General features: G+C 31.2%; 2 protein-coding genes and 1 long non-coding RNA gene across 4 annotated transcripts; 1 reads left to right on the top strand and 2 right to left on the bottom strand.

Annotated features, from left to right (window-relative positions):
* Positions 1-22: 22 nt before the first annotated feature.
* Positions 23-7,536, bottom strand: LOC125052942 (A-kinase anchor protein 1, mitochondrial). Of its 2 annotated transcripts, none has more exons than XM_047654042.1 (8): positions 7,354-7,536; positions 5,566-6,416; positions 5,237-5,477; positions 4,960-5,099; positions 4,534-4,711; positions 2,804-3,022; positions 2,388-2,521; positions 23-1,629 (listed from the first exon to the last, which is right to left on the bottom strand). In XM_047654042.1, exons 2-8 carry the CDS (start codon positions 6,388-6,390, stop codon positions 1,558-1,560), a joined length of 1,809 nt encoding a protein of 602 aa, XP_047509998.1. In that variant the 5' UTR covers positions 6,391-6,416; positions 7,354-7,536; the 3' UTR covers positions 23-1,557. The 2 variants fall into 2 exon arrangements, with proteins under 2 accessions (XP_047509998.1, XP_047509999.1); XM_047654043.1 differs by lacking the exon at positions 7,354-7,536 and adding an exon at positions 6,823-7,016.
* A 1,661-nt stretch (positions 7,537-9,197) lies between these two features.
* On the top strand, positions 9,198-9,941 carry LOC125053363. Its single transcript, XR_007117564.1, has 2 exons — positions 9,198-9,700; positions 9,771-9,941. It is a non-coding gene; the product is annotated as an uncharacterized LOC125053363 (long non-coding RNA).
* Positions 9,942-12,157: 2,216 nt separating this feature from the next.
* LOC125053141 (eukaryotic translation initiation factor 1A, X-chromosomal) lies at positions 12,158-13,018 on the bottom strand. Its single transcript, XM_047654369.1, has one exon. It carries the CDS (start codon positions 12,899-12,901, stop codon positions 12,455-12,457), a length of 447 nt encoding a protein of 148 aa, XP_047510325.1. The 5' UTR covers positions 12,902-13,018; the 3' UTR covers positions 12,158-12,454.
* Positions 13,019-16,848: the final 3,830 nt, after the last annotated feature.

The following is a 16,848-nucleotide window of genomic DNA, read 5'->3' as shown; positions in this document are numbered from 1 at the left end:
TTCGGGAAGTAAAACAACAGTATAATTTTTAAAACGATAATTTATTGATTTAACCGCAAATATATTAGTTTATATACAAAAAAGGACTTCAACAAAATGCAAACCGATAGCCTGCTATGTAACATCAACCGATTCACTCCAACGTCTTTATAATACGTCACATTTTAGAAGTGAATGAGGTCAATTTATTTAGTTGCATTATACCAAGTCACTACATTAAGTTTTAAGAATTAGCCGACGCACTACGATGTTACCGAGTAACTACGCAATTGCAGTTTCAAAAATAAATCACTAAACACCTATATCCAAACACATCAAATACTGAAATATATAGAGAACACAAATTTCAAACTTTCGTAAACAGTAACTACTTAAATTTTCTAGTATGTACACTTTTATTCTAAGTCAGGACATCAACATGCTCATTATAAATTTATTAATTACTATCGAATCCTTGACTATCGCAGTTTTAAGATATTAATATGAAACCAAAGAAAAAAGTCAGCAAAGATAGGTATTTGAGTGCTTGAAATGCAAGTTTGCTGTTAACTGCTTTGAGAATCAAGTTAAGACAAATCAAAGTAGCGATACTGCCGACGTACAAGAATTCATCAACACACGAAGCAACCACACAACGTTATATTGTACTCTTATTTTAATCAACTTTGTATTCTACAATTTATACAATTTACAAAAAGCATACGAGTGTAAAAATATATCTATCTCACATCCAATTTAACACACACACAGCGATAAAGTATAACCGCGATCATGAACTAAATATAACTTGCATGGTTAACTTGTAATGGGTTAGAACACCAAAGTTAGCTCTAGACATTACCGGAAACTAATTAACGCTGAAAGGCACGATTCAAGGCAACGATCGCCAATGTCATATACTGTGACGCAACAACGGTTCTCGCTTAGTCAAATGCAGAAGGCAGTGCTACCACATATTATTATAATGAGCATCCTGACCAACTAATTTATACGCCGCTAAATACGTTTAATACGATCCGATATATTTCAATGAAGCTAAACAATCGCAGAATAACTTCTTAACACTAGGAGACAATTTGTCATCGTTTAAAATTAAAGTTCTTCCGTAAGATATTGAAGGTCGGAATTACATACTTATTTGTAAGTAAAATAGTTAGGATAACGTTATCCTGGGGTATTACAGTTAAATGTAACAAAACAAGTCAAAACAAACTAACATACGGTATCTCAGTTCGAGCAGTGTGACGTCACCGAGCATTACGTTAATTTTAAATCTACCGGCGCAATATTGAAACATTAACTAAAATTGGGAACTCAAAATATTAAATGCGGATGTTTCATAAGGATATGGAAATATTTGAGTGAACCAATTTTGATTAATGTTTGAAAACGGCGCCATACTTACCGAAGGAGGAACTCAGGGCGACGGGTGCGCCGGACGCGAACTAGACTCGAGGGGAGCATAGTATGGTAAGAGAAGTAGTTACGAAACGGACGATCGCTCTTCTAGTAGAACTACTTGTCTTATGATACTACGGCGACAGATGCGAAGAAAGCTCACGAGTCGGCCGGCGCTTCCCACTCTGCCAGCCCGCGCTCCACCAGCTCACGGTTCAGGTATATCACTTGCTGAAATGTCAAGGTGAGTTTTTTAATAGAGTAATGCTGAACTTAGACTTATAAGTCACCTAATCCAATAAAATTTTGCCGGTTTCCATACAATGTCTTCATTTATCAAAGTGTATCATGAAAAATATATTGATGTTTAGAAATCTAACATTCATTCTGTTTAAAACTGCACAATTATATATTATATAACGAATAGAATATATAATGTTACTTAATGGTGTTAATGATGAAAATAATAATACATAACTTTTGGACTTTGTGTTTCTTTACAATGCGTCACCAACATTTATTCGGTACGTGAACGAATCGACTCTTCCGCATTCTATCTATTTCTTATCTCTAACTATACAAAAGCAGATTTAAATGTGATTTTTATTGGTTAAATTTTACTTTTAATTAGAAGACTACATAAACCCATAAACAGTACATGTGGAACTGCTTTAAACGTTATTGATAAATAAATACTTGTTTTTATAACAATGAGAGTAGCTGTGATTTGAATGCACTAGACTAAAAATATTGTTTGCAAAAAAATCATTTAAATAATTTATTGATTTATAAAATATATTTGATATATATATATGTGGAGTAATATAAATGGACAATTTCTATGAAATTTGCGATATTATGACTATATAAGATTTGTTTACATGGACCAATCCTAAAAGTATGAACTATAAAAAAGAATTTCTTTAGGTAGATTCTATTTTAAAGCGATGACTAACTGAGGCACGTTTATAAGTAAGGGATAAGCTTACCTGTGGGTTGAGGGTAAGGTAAAGATGTACTAAGGGTAGTCCAGTCTCGTCGTAACCAGCGACCTGCGCGTGTAACATCTGTCCCGCCGTCAGACCCGCCATTATGCGGAGTGCCTCGCTACTCCAATCTGGCTCTAAAAAAATAAAGTAAAAAACCATTATTATAACTGAATGTTCTCTTTTACATTATTTACTATAATTATTTAATCACTGTACATTTATGTTTAAATCTGTTTTTGGCTAATATAAAAAGAATGTCAGTCTAAAATTATCAAAGGAAAACATTAAATTCAGAGTCCTTAATCCTATAATTTAAGCTTTCCGATCAATCAGGTTTTATATATATCACTAGATTTAGTTGAACTAAATAAAGTTCAAAGATAATGTGTTATCTTTGAACTTCCAATATAACGTACCATTATTCGCGGGTTTGACGAACGCAAGGAGAGCCTCAGTGGCCTGGAAAGGCACCGTCATGAAGTCCGAGCGGATCTGTTTCAGCTGGTCGTTATCGACGGTAAGGTAACCGCCGTAATCGACTAACTTCACCACAGATGTCTCGGTTTCTTCAGACGTCGACAAGACTTGTGCGCGGTACCAGTTGTTTTCAGTCGGTGCCGCACAAATTGAACCCTCTGGATGAAATTTCATAATTAGAACTAGAATTTCATATAAATATGTCAAGAAAGTATAACTAGCCTTCGTTTAATATAATTATATTATAGTCTCGAGAAGATTCGGGACTTATTGAAGCAAAATAAAGGAAAAATACGTAAAATTTAGAGTCGTAATAATATTTTTTTGTATGGAAATTTTAAGCAATCACAATTAATGCATCATTTGTTGTTCGAAAGTAAATCGAAAAAGAAACGCAACGAACGTTCAAAACGTCAAAAACTGTGGTAATCGACAGAGAAAGAAGTACTATTAATTGGTTTTTTAACAAATTAGAAGGTTCCATTATATTAACGTTAAATACTCATTAAATGACAAAAGAAATCAATGAGTTGGTCTAGGTTTTAATCTAGTGATTAAACAGTACGTGAGATATGTGAAAGTAGTTTTCAATCAACTTGCATTTCACAACTTCTCTTACAAACTAGTAAAAGTAAGTTTTTTGTAAATACTCCATAAAACGTAGCTTGTACGTTACAGTTGCAAGCATAAAATATTATTCTATATCAACTATCAATATATGGAAGATATTTAGCAAGACCAATTTTCTTGGTGTGCATAACTAAATATATGAATTTTGGTATTACTTTACGTAAAAGAAGACGAGATATTTTTTATCTTAGTAACAAGAATTCGTCGGTTAATTCACGATTCCCGGCAAATAAAATTGGCAAGCAAATAATTTTGTACATTTTCTCTACTACGCAAAATCTTGCCAAGTTTGGGGCCCAGACTTAAACAAATATACAGTACATTATAAAAAAAAGCGCGTGTTATTCATAATATTTCATAAAAATTTTACCATTCACGTATCTACCATATAATTCGTTTTATTGTACTTTTTAAATTATTTTTTAATGCTTTTAGTCATGCATTGAATTAAACGATTAGATATTATATGACGGTTGATATGATTTTTATAAGCAATTTAAAAATATAAATTATATTTTATCGTCAATATTTAGCTTAGCTTTAAAGCTATTTTTGAACTTTTGGTGTCAAAGTATGTTGTCTAATTCAAATAGCCTTGACCTCAATCTCATTAAAGTATGTACCAAACAGCAGATAACATTTTATAGGTCAAACCTATAATAGAGATCCATTTTGTATATGTTTAGACTACAGGAAGATAGAAGAAATATTTAAAAAAGTTAGCGATCACATCTAGTTAATTAATAATAAATTATAATGATTCATAATAGAATAATTCTTGCCTTTAAATATTTAGCCATAAAAAGTATTTTTTTATACTTATATATACGTGAAGTAATTAATTAATTTAACTATTTTAGTTAAAATTACATGCATGCATTATATCGTAGAAAGAATCGTGTATTTATAAAAAAATTGATAATTAAATTGGAAAATATAATAAAATGTTGCTAAAAGTGAGTGATATTGGGAATGAAATGTCAAAACGAGGTTGAGTTGCGAGAGTAAAGCGAGTTATTCGGATATGTAAGGTCAGTACCTTTCACCGGGCGCGGCAATGTCGGTACGTCCGGGTTCTGGTAGGTGTCGACCATGAGGCGATGCAGCACGTGCAGCGAGGGGAAAGTGGGGTGAAGCGGCTGCTGCAGGAAGAAGTGACCCGCGCTTACGAGACACGTGAGGATGGTGTCGTTGTTCACGGACTCCACTAGCTGCAACTGCAGTTGAGGAGTTCATTTAATATTTTATCCAATTCCAAGTTCCTATATTAACCCTAAATTATGACAAAGCCTTTTAGATGCTTTGCTTTGAGCCTGCTTAGATGATTTTATACATTGTAATTAGAAATTATCGAACATAACCTACATAACAAATTGTGAGGTGAATGATGTGTTATTATATGACAATGAGTTAATTTGTTAAAGACAAACTAAAATGGATATCTTATATTTTGTTTGTGACTCACTTGAAGGTACTCTGGTACTAAGGGTGCCAATCGTTGATATAATTCCGCACTGATCTCCTGTGTGGTAAAGTTTGGGAATCTCTTTTCAGGGAATTTATCTTTAATCATTTCTAATGCTGCTTCAATTTCACTTTGAGTACCTAAAATTTAATAAGCAATTATAGCTAATGAGATTGTGTATGATTATTAATGTTAACTTAACATATCTTGTAAAGTAATAGGTAGTAATTAGTGATAGAAAAGTATTATTTATATGAATTATATTTATTATATTTACCCTCAATTGCACAAATTTTCTGTTTAGATAATTCTGGATGTCTCCTTACATATACTGTTGCACCAGTTTTTGCTTTGATGCATGTCACAAATGAACCACATTTTCCTATTAAAAGTCCCACTAATGATGTAGGTATTAAGAACTGGTGTATTCTCAAACCAGCCTCAGAAGGTATAATATTCATGTTAGTTGGAGGAGGGCTAGCGGCCTCTGAACATCCTTTACCACTGTCACTAGAACCCTAGAAATGTTAAAAAGAAGGTTTAAAAATGTAAAACACAGAAATATAAGATGTACATACATTTTTAATTAAGACTGAATTGCCTTACCTCACTATGATCATCTGAAAAGTGACACATGGATGGGCTTGCCAGCATGGGGTCTACCGGACTATGATTGGCCGAATCTCTTTCAGAAATTCTTCTTGGCTGTGAGTCTGAATATGTATCTTGTACATCCATTTGTTCCTCTCTACTTCTAGATTCTTCAGTTTCATTGTTGGTTGCAGTTAAATCTTCAGATTTATTATCTGTTGTATTTTCAGATAGATTGCTTTGAGATGGGAAGACTTCAAGTTTAGGTGTATTCACCTGAGAATTGATGACAGATACTTCATCATGGTCATTTTCCATTGCAATTGAGGTTCCACAATCTTCATTAATTTTGGAAGAACACAAGTTTTCTCTGCTTTCACAAGTCATATCTATTCTGAAAGATGAGTATATATCACACTGTACTTCCTTTATAACACAAGGATTCTCCTTCACCTTTACACTTTCCATATAGTTATCACTACCTACAGACATTTTCTTTTCTTTGTCAAGTGACTTTTTTCTTATAATCTTTTCAATCTCCAAATCAACTTCTTCATCTGTTAATTCAAGAGAAGATCTTTGTGAGCCAGTACCATTAGGAATAATATCAATAGGAGCTGATTTTATGAGGGAACGGTCAGCCTTTCCCAGGGGAGATAATCTTCTAATTTCAGCTTCAGCACTCAATGCCTCTGCTAGTTCTTCTTGAAGACTTTTTATTCTTTCTCTTCCACCTGGGTCAGATTTTGCATATTCTCTCTTTTTCTTGAACCAAAAGATTCCTAACAAGACAGCTATTGATGGCACTGACCACATAAGCAATTGACGACAAGGTGCCATTGTAAAGAGCCACTTTTACGAAACAACTATAACAAAAGAACTCTAATTGAAGATATAAAAGAATCTTATGATTGTGTTAATTTTCATCTGAGTTTTAATTAGTAACTATTTAAATGTATATCCCATCACTTAATAATTCTTAGCTTCCACACAATTAAAAACAGACAAGCGAAATGATAAAATTTGATAAGACAATAAAAAAAAACTAAATGTTTATCATTCAGAGTTTTTAGCGAATGTAGGCCAGATTAAATTGATAACAAAAAGAACTTATGAATAAGAGTATAATATTCAATTTAGGTAAAAATCAGGTTGCCTTTGCCTATCTGTATGGATTAAAGTAATTAAACAAAAACCATATATATATAGAAAAGATCAGATTTTTGGATTTTTAATAATTATTAATAAAAAAAAATATATATATTTACATACCGCAGCCATACTGTAGAAATAGTAACAATATATAATTTATTAGAACAATGTTTAATAACGCGTGTAGATAATAACCACAATAAATACTCCACCGGTTAGAACATACGGTGCTATTTACATGGATCGCTTATAAATATTGCACTTTTATATTAACAAAAATCTAAAACAGAAAATAGCTGGTCTTATTAGGAATTTATGTTGACCATGTGCTTGTGTTATTACCTACGTTGGCTACGTAAACGTTGTCCGGTTTGGGTCACGAGCAATGTGGTCTGAGAAACCTTCACGAACAACACGTAAGCAATTGTACGAACTTAAAAAACGAAAGGTTACGCAATTAACGAAATGTCAATATAGAACATTCAACGTGCCATCTATTCGTCACACTTAAGGTATGGATGTGATATGTAATTACTAAACATAAATTAATTTAAGTTAATCTCTTATAAAGTCTCGTCATCGCGACCTACTATTAGAATGAACCGTGGTCCAAATGTGGAATGATGCCGGTAAATAAAATACGGTACTTACTTTGATAGATGATGATGATGTTAAAATATTCAGTATAAAATAAATAAGTGTACTTCTAAAATAAGCGAATATATAAATGTACTTAAAATTTTCGCCGAATAATTTTATTCCAACAATCCACGTGCTCACAATGTTTTCTACCGATGCACAACAAAATCCAATATGGCGATTACAATTTACAATTTACATTTTCCAATGGAAACAAAAGTTGCAAGATGGCAACATTTTATAGAGTATATTTTGCAGTTTAATAGATTATACAAAGAGAATCCATGAATTTGAGAAATAGATTTTAGAATTATTGTAATATCTAGAATAATTATAATAGGTATTATTATATAGACATTAGACAGACAGACAGCTAACACCACAGACTAACTTTTATATGACGATATGTATAGATATTAGATATATTATAGCTAACGTGTTGGATTGTGGTATAGGTCTACCGGAATCTCATGCAGAGATGCCAACTTGAGGGTTTTCCCCCCAAATTTAGGGGGAAACAAGAGTTCCAGGGGGTTTTCTAGGAGTACATTTATTTAGGGGGATTTTGAGGGTTACTTCATTCAAGATTTTTTTTTTGAAGTTATACTTCTTTATGCGCGTTATTAAAAATTGATGAGAGGGAAATTTTACGATGCGCGCGCATCGTGACACAAAATTAACAGAATGAAGTTAGTGGTGCATGTTGGCACGCACGCCGCCTCTGTTCACCGTGTATTTATATATTTTATAATATTTATCTACATGCTTTGAGTTTCTACATTTAAAACACGTGTTTTCATATTGTTTTCATTATTCAAGTGCTAATTTTATATGTGCGTCTGAATTATAATCAGAAGTGATTTAAATTGAATATCAATTTAAATCAATACTAATTAATATTAGAAAATAATAATAAATATAAAATATATAATATTAATAAATATGTATTTATTTAATTTTCCAAATGTAAACTGAACTTTATTGACTATAATGACTCCTTGTCCAGTCTTTGATTATTTAATTGTAATTAATTATTTGCATGTAATCAAAAACTATTTTTAATAATGCCAAAGAAGTATAACTTCTTACGCGCGTACATAAGTACACGCACCCTTTTTCTATAAACACACGATTCTATACAATTTATATTAAGCTTCGATCGCAATCAACAAACTAAACCAAATATAAACTCCAAGCCTGGCTACAGCTTAAATATCGAAAAACAATAATTTAATCCGAACGAATAATGGCGAAATAATGTATGAAAAGAAAATGACGAAAACGCAAAAAAATATCTGGCAAGAAACGTTAAGAAAAACTGAATTCGAAGAAAGAAAAGTTAAGATATAAAAAATAAGAATCGTTTCATCTCATTGTTATTATCATTAATATGATTCGGTCATTGATTAACATAATATATAAATATGTAAAATGTACTCACATAAATACAACAGCTATTTTTACTACTTCATCGTATTTTTAATTCATATTAATTGAAATCACCTCTCAAACCAAGTGTACTACACGTCGGAAATATCTGCGAACCTCGCTGGAATGCGCTTCCCCGCACCCCGCCCCGTTTTCGCCTATCCAGTACCGTTGCCAACGCAATCGCCGACGCACGTGTATTATTCTTTAATCGCATTTTAGTGTTTATTGTTTCTTTGTAAATTTGTAAATAATTTGAATTTTAAATAATAAGTATTTGTAAATTTCAAGTAGGTACGAGTATCAATAAAAATAAGTACACAAATAAAATATTTTTTATTTTTACATCTTCAATTTTTTTGCTATCTCTCCAGTTTGTATGACGTCATTAAGCCAGGTTCGCAGATATTTCGATTGAGTAATACAACAAAAACTTAAGGGGTTTTTGATCGACATTTAGGGGTATTTGAAGTTGGTCCTAGGGGGAACATTTTGTAGGAGTTGGCATCACTGATCTCATGGCATAACACAATGTAATGCCATAACATAATTTGTACGATGTTACAATAGTTATGAAATTATCTCACATGCTCAATAAATATGATACGGTTGATAACACAATTAGATTTTCATATGGCAATGTCAAGTGTCATCCGTCACATAAAAGTACGAGATCTGTCATCCACTGCTGAGATTTTGTAATATGGACTAAAGTCCTTTGGCTTTCCAATTAGAGATAAATTAATATCATCAATCATCATCATGAGATTTTGTTATTATCTTCTTGAAATTTGTTGTTTTTGTGAAAATGTCGAAAACCCCACTTCGATCTCAACCGAGAAATATTGTTTCAATGTTTATCATAAAATAAAGGAAGACAGTATAAATTAAACTCAATATTTGATTTTAAAGCGCGTGGTAGAGTTGATCGGTAAGTTGGACTGAGTGGTTTTGATAATATTAGTTTATTTTTTTCGGTATTTAATTGTGACATCCTTTAGGGGTTTCCAGTACTACTATGCGGCGAATTGTAGCTGAGGGCGCATCGAAATTCGAATGATGGAATTTTTTTCCACGTCTGTTAAAAAGAGAGGGGGTAATAAGAAAATCAAACTTGGACAGTTTCGATTTTTAGTTGATTGTTAATAAATAAAGTAAAGGAATTATATACAGTTCGGATTTTATTACACCTACAAGTTGCGCTTACAAATCAGTGATATACAGTATTTTTTTTAAATAACTATATTATGTAGAAATATAATAATGTATGTAAATAAAACTAATTAAATATTATTGAACTAATAAACTATAATATACTCTACTGAACAATAACTCTTATTGTTTTTATTCTTGAAATAATCAAAAGCAGTGGTGTCTTCTTTTTTTACTTGATGAAAAATATTTTCATTTAGGCCTGGTTTTATTGGCTTGTGCTCTTAATGTACTTGATTCCATAGAAGATGGCAAGATAAAATTTTTGTTGTCAATGTAAGCAATGTTGAATGTCTACCATACATGCATATGGATGCTGATGTTTTTTTTATCAAATAAAAAATTGAAAAATCTTAGACACCTTTCATATGAACTTAAAGTCTAAAAATATTAAATAAACTAGTTTATGACAAAATAAAGTTCGATGTAATGGCAATAACATGTATCCTTATAACAATAAAACTCTTCATAGTAGAGCTTCGCGGTTTATTTCTTTTGCTGTCTGGTAAAAATAATATTAAAAAAATACATTGATTTAATAGAATACAGAGAAATTGAGAACAAACAATGCTGACTTTAAACAAGCAGATAAAAACTTAAGAAAAATCATATAGCATTTTTAAATATATTCTGTTTAGCTGACCATGCTAGTACAGCCATTGATAATTAACACTTTTATTGTTTACTTTCTTTCTAACCAAGGTAATTGGTTTTACATTACTTACAGTTTAGTATAACCTTTATTTAAAATAAAATATCTGGAAGTTAAAGAGCAATAGCACATTTTATAGTACCTATGTTTGTTATGTTGCTGATTGGAGCTATAATAATGAATTTTTAATAATAATTTAAGTAATAATTATCAGATTTTTACTACTATTACTTATTGCTTTATAAATCAGATCTATCTAGGAATAGTATTTCTTAGCATAAATGTTGATCTGTGAGGTATAGGACATATTATGATTAAGTATCTATAATAGAAACAACTACATTTCCTTATCATAAGAAATGTCTTACCTGGTAATACCAACATTGGTATAGCAATGGTACTTAATCTCTCTGTCCATGTAAAACATTTCAATTTGAAATGCACATGACAAACTTTCTGATACTTGAAAACATAACAGGGATCAAGCCATGAAAGATCATTACTAGGATTAGGAAAGTAATGATAAACTAAATCACTTTGTAGACCTGAAATAGAAATAATAATTTAAATTACTGTTGCTTTAAATAATAAGAAATGTTGAAGACTAAATAATATATATATTGTAGCTCATTATTTTTCACATACTTAGTTTCATGCTCATTGACCACAGAATTTTAATAAATATAAATGCAATACCTATACCTATACAAAACAAAGCCTGAAAAATCAAACATGTATGTAAATGTAATTAACTAATAAAATATAAGAGTATACTTACAAGAACTTCCACATTTCTATACACAAAAACTATTTCCGAATGCATTTTTAATAAAGTCCAATTCAAGGGCAAATTGTGGTAAAAGTAAAATGCAAAGGTATGTAAAAAAATGTAAAAGAGAATCTCCAAAGTCAAACCAAATTGTGAAAAAATTATAGGAAATTTGTGAAACAGTAAGGAAACACGGAAATTTAAGATTAACCAAGCACTTAGCACAAGGTAAGTGTATGACTGACTGATGCCATCGGCCAAAATAGTTAAAACCACAGAGTACATTGTTAAAATTTAGAAATTCATTTATTAACCTTATATAACAGCTACTTACACTAAAACAATTACACATGTATATAGGGTTAAAATAGGAAAATATACAACTTCTCGACATTAGCCACTGGGGCTTACGGGCTGGCTAGTTGGTAGTTAGACTGGTTGAGGATTTAAGTAATTATGGTTATAACTGAATCTGAATTTAAAACATAGTAGAAATACTATGAAAAAATAGTAAAATGTAATATATAATTACTTCTATACTACCTATAAATGTGCTTAATTGTTTGCTAATGCAATAGGTAAGTTTGCTTTATTACTTTGTATTCATATATTATAGTCTATACTTATTTAATATTGAGTTAGTTTGAGTCTTGATAACTATCAAGAAAACATAACTATAGAACTGTATAAGGCCAAACATTACAAAAACCTAAATACTAAAGTACACTATGATATGAGTAAAAGTAAACACAAGAAAGTTTTTAAAAGTATTTAATTATGTACATTCCTTAGATTTTAAGCAATTTTAAAGTTTTACATATTTTCCAGGAATGTTGTGCAATAAGTCCTAGCGGATGACATGTAATTTTTGACTTGTAAATTAACTATTTCAATAAATAATACAGATATTAGAATTTTGTAGCATTGTTTGCAGATGCCTAAATATATAGACAGATCCATGAAATTTTATTTATTGGGGTAAATCATTCTATAGAACAAAAATAATTTACAAAAACTTACATAGTTACTAAAGGATTTAGGATCAACAGGGGTTAGACTGCATCAACAGGATCAGCTTCATCATCTGAGCTGACTTCATCTCCAAACTCAATGTCTTCATCCAAACCATCCACGGAATAAACAACCGTTTCATTAATACGTACAGTCTCTGGGAATTCACCGTAAGTTTTAAGGTTCCTTGCTTCATCGGGTGTATATTTTAATATGACGTCAGCCTTGGCGTCTTGATAATCTCGTAAACCAATTAATATAATATCTCCTTGGTTTATCCAAACCTTTTTCCTAAGTTTCCCTCTGATGTGGCAGAGACGTTTAATGCCATCAAAGCACATGGCCTCCAAGCGGCCATTACCGAGCATCTTTGTGACTTGGGCGTACTCCTGACCGTCTTCTTTGAAAACTAACTCACGTTTTTCAGTTTCATTCTCGTTCTTTCCTCTCCTCCTGTTTTTACCTCCTTTTCCTTTGTTTTTCGGCATTATTTATATGATCTTGAGTACAAACATAGACAAATTAGAACTACGAATTAAACATAAAATTCGCCAGAATGTTGACGATCGAGGGTGATCTTGATGTCTTAGGTCTATGAAAATGTTTGACATTGACAGTACACACTGCACACGTTGAACATGACATTTATACCACAGACTCATGACATTCGGTGTTTTATTTTATAAACTTGGGTACAAACATGGGTACAATGGTCCTTTAGTCAGACTAGCTAAATTCTTATTTTACACTATTTGACATTTGAATTGGTTGTTTAATTCAAACATGTTATTAGTGAAATTTATCAAATATTAAGCGGTTTTATTCAAAATATCACTTGAATATAGTAACATATGTTTTGCCATTATCGCTCTCGTTTGTTTGTAATTAAATAAAGAGTATAGAATCGATATTATTGTAAATATATGTGTACCTATTTTTTTTTAATGTTATGGCAATAGTTTTAACTTTATGCCAGTTTCAAGTAAAAGGTTGGGAAACTACACGCGAGAAAAAATAAACAAAGACATCAAAAGGAAATAAAGGGATAAGCTGGTAAAACAAAATATGTACATAAACATATTACTGAGTACCTATTTAAACATGGCTCATAATAATAATTATTAATTTACTCAATTTGTTGATGGATTCGGTCATTAGACTTTATTTTTTTTGTTTTGCTAGACTGGTAAAATTTACTAAAACTCACTATGGACCTTAATGAATAAATGCCCTATATATTATAGAAACTCGTTCCACCCACATCCAGCAGCACTGTCGTTATTTTTAGATGTATACAAAAATATTTTATATATTTATATAATATACGGCGCAATTTTTCTTTAGCGTGTTCTCTGTGACGTCATAGAGCGATACTTGAACATTATACAATTATTATTTAGAGTAACGTAAGTTTAATATATTTTTATAATATAAGACCGTTGATTTGATGCAGATTATCTTATCAAATCAATTATTGATCATGGTAACACTTAAATAATAGTGGTCATAGGTAGGTAAATAATGTTTAAATAACTTTATTCTTATGAGCAAAATAAATATTTTTTTATGTGAGACCTTAAGTATTATTGACAGTTTTATTATTTTGTATCTTCAGTCTTTTAGGGTCAGAATATGATTATTTAATGCACTTTTATATTTATTAAATACGGTGATATTGTAGTAACTATTAAGTTTAAAGTTAATAAGTAAATTATTCGTAACTGTTAAGTACCTACAAGCTATACTAAAGTAATACTTTCATTATAAAGAGTGTCTCAGCGCCGATTTTAAACTTTAAATAATTATAAAAAAAAATTAAAAATACATACACAAATTGTATTTGTAATATTATAATTGCAGTAAAGTATAATGTATTAGTGCTGATTTTATGTACGGAATATTACACCGTCAAGATGTCTAGCGAATTTGCAGACACACGCCGCAGGACGTCAACTGATATGGCTCTGACTTCTGTCGTTATTTTAGTCTTCAACTGCTCAAAATTCGTAAGAGGGCTACCATAATCTCTTGCACACTCTATATAATATAAATGTGTGCCCCATGTATGTATTGTACATAAAGTATAAAATAAGTCATGTAGAATTAAAACAATATAGCGTAAGTTTAACAGGTAGATGTGTAATTTGGCTTCAGTGTGGTAAATGTGCAGTCGGGTCGCTTCAAGGGGCGAGTGGGTGGTTGCAGGGGTGAGGCCAGACGGCGAATGAACTGCAGAAAGGGTTAATGCTCGCTTCCCCTGCAACGCGGCCGCGGCCTGCGCTCGCCCACCTAACTTCTATACACTTGAATATGTACTTTACCTTTTTTACCCTTAGATCCTAAAGGTCGTTTAAGATGCAGAGGGCTGAAATGTTTAAAATATTTTGATCAGGAAAACTTTATTACTTCTTGTTAGAGAAAATAGTCCACCGATCGTTTTAAGAGAAATTTAATTACTAATTTATTTCATATGTATGTATTGTACAGTACATAAAATAAAAATAAACAGAACTTTATTTAAAAAAATTATTATGCCCGTATGCTAATAAGCTATCTCTACAAGGTCCTAAGTAATGAAAAATTTCTATAAAGAATTTGAACAGAACCAGGAGCGAGAACAAAGTATAATTTATGAAATACTATTGTTTATATTGTGTCATTAATTAAAAATAAAATCTAAATATTTGGCTAAGATATGGCTGAAGTTAAACTGGTATTCAAAAATATTACCTTGTCAGACAGAACGAAATATTTATCTTCTCTTATTACAGAGCACAGAGCAGTCTCGGAACAGACGACAGCTCGTCACTTTCAAATTGCAACTAACTTCCCCTAGATGGCGGCAGAGGTATATAAAGTTTCGTTCTCGTATTCCGATTTGACAAAACTATATTATCATATGTAGCAGATATTTATACATAATGAAACCAAAAAAATATTTGATTGAACATACAACACATGTTATAATTTATGAAAATTACCTAAAACTGTATCTATATTTGAATTTTTTTGTATTTTTTCAAAATCATTTAGAGGCATCAATCTGTTCATTTAACTTTTAAGATAAATTAAATTATAAAAAGTTTAATTTTATATAAGTGTTACTCTATAAACAATTCAGTATAATTAAATATAAAACTAAGCTTTCTGCAATTAAAAAATAATAATTACGCGTAGTCTGTATTTGTATGATTGAAATATTGCGATCACGTAAAAATTAAAGGGAAGTTAGAACTCAATATTATAATTTTAACATAAGGGAAATTAGAATTCTTTAGATTCATCTGATAAAGGAGCCAGGTCGTAATAAGTAAGAAGGCGCCTGCGCGGGTAAAGGTCAAGGGCGAAGAAGGCTCTGAAAGATTTTCTAGGAGATCAACGGCCTAGGCCCGTATTTGTGAGGAGTATATGGACAATTTGGGACTTGTGACCTTCACCGTGTTGATTGAACAGGCACGTGTACGTAGGCGGTTGCTTTATTCAACTACTTAATCCCAAAACATAGGATAACTTTTTCTTATACTTCCTTAGGTTTCTTTGAGGTATTTATTTCGTTCTATTGTATAGTGTGGATCCTTTTCACGGCCTATTTAATCTATTAGTGAATAAAGGAGAAAAACTTCACTCAATAGCACTGAAAATTGAATTGTCTGCTTTAATATTTGCCGGGTTTGATTCCCAGAAAAAACGTAATGAATTGGCCCACCGTTTTTTTTATATTTGATATAAAGTTGATAAAAATTATTAACAGTGCCTGATACAAAACACAATCCACGAATCTTATAGATCGGCGCCTTTGAAGGATTTCAGAATTTTATGCCGATTATTATTTGGCATTTAAACTGATTTGAACATTGTACACCATAAATTGAGAATAATCAATTGGCATAAACACAAAATATATCCAACATTCGATAAAAATACATTCTCCCAATTTATATCTCTTAGAATAGTAAGGTTTTTGAGCGATAGGTAAGTATATAAAACCTTTATACCATTCGTTTTCTTTAAAAGATAATGTTTTTTAAAAGATAATGGTTCTAATTCTGGCGCATTTGAAACCGGCGGATTCAATAGAGAATATGGTTTAGAGTGATATTTTTTATTTATTAAATTCCCTTTATTACAATGTCCAAGAACAACTGTCAAATGCTTAGGACAAAATGGACTATTTTTTATATAAAGAAACAGGGTTCTAGGAATTCAGGTAATTTCCATTTTGTTATGAATGTCAATGTCGGCTGTGAGATTAGTTATAGATCAGGAAATGTCTAGAAGGCTTTTTAAATATCAAAAAGTTCACAAATGCCAAGGGCTTGTCGAATTGTCAATCTCTAATGTATTACTGATCAGCTTGATTTTCTCTCTCTAGAGTCATTGTGTCTCTATGCGTTTTCGACAAAGAATACAATGGAGAGTGTTCTAAAGAGTTGTT

This window comes from Pieris napi, chromosome 10 (assembly GCF_905475465.1).
Source record: "Pieris napi chromosome 10, ilPieNapi1.2, whole genome shotgun sequence".
Lineage (NCBI taxonomy): Eukaryota > Metazoa > Arthropoda > Insecta > Lepidoptera > Pieridae > Pieris > Pieris napi.
The sequence above is the reverse complement of the archived record's forward strand: the minus strand, read 5'-3'. Positions and strand labels throughout refer to the sequence as shown.

Coding starts and splice junctions, on each gene's coding strand:
- LOC125052942 (XM_047654042.1), bottom strand. CDS start 6,390: ATGGCACCTTGTCGTCAATTGCTTATGTGGTCAGTGCCATCAATAGCT. Junction 5,100..5,236: donor GAAAATTTGTGCAATTGAGG/GTAAATATAATA, acceptor ATTAAATTTTAG/GTACTCAAAGTGAAATTGAA. Junction 1,630..2,387: donor ACCTTACCCTCAACCCACAG/GTAAGCTTATCC, acceptor TTGACATTTCAG/CAAGTGATATACCTGAACCG.
- LOC125053141 (XM_047654369.1), bottom strand. CDS start 12,901: ATGCCGAAAAACAAAGGAAAAGGAGGTAAAAACAGGAGGAGAGGAAAG.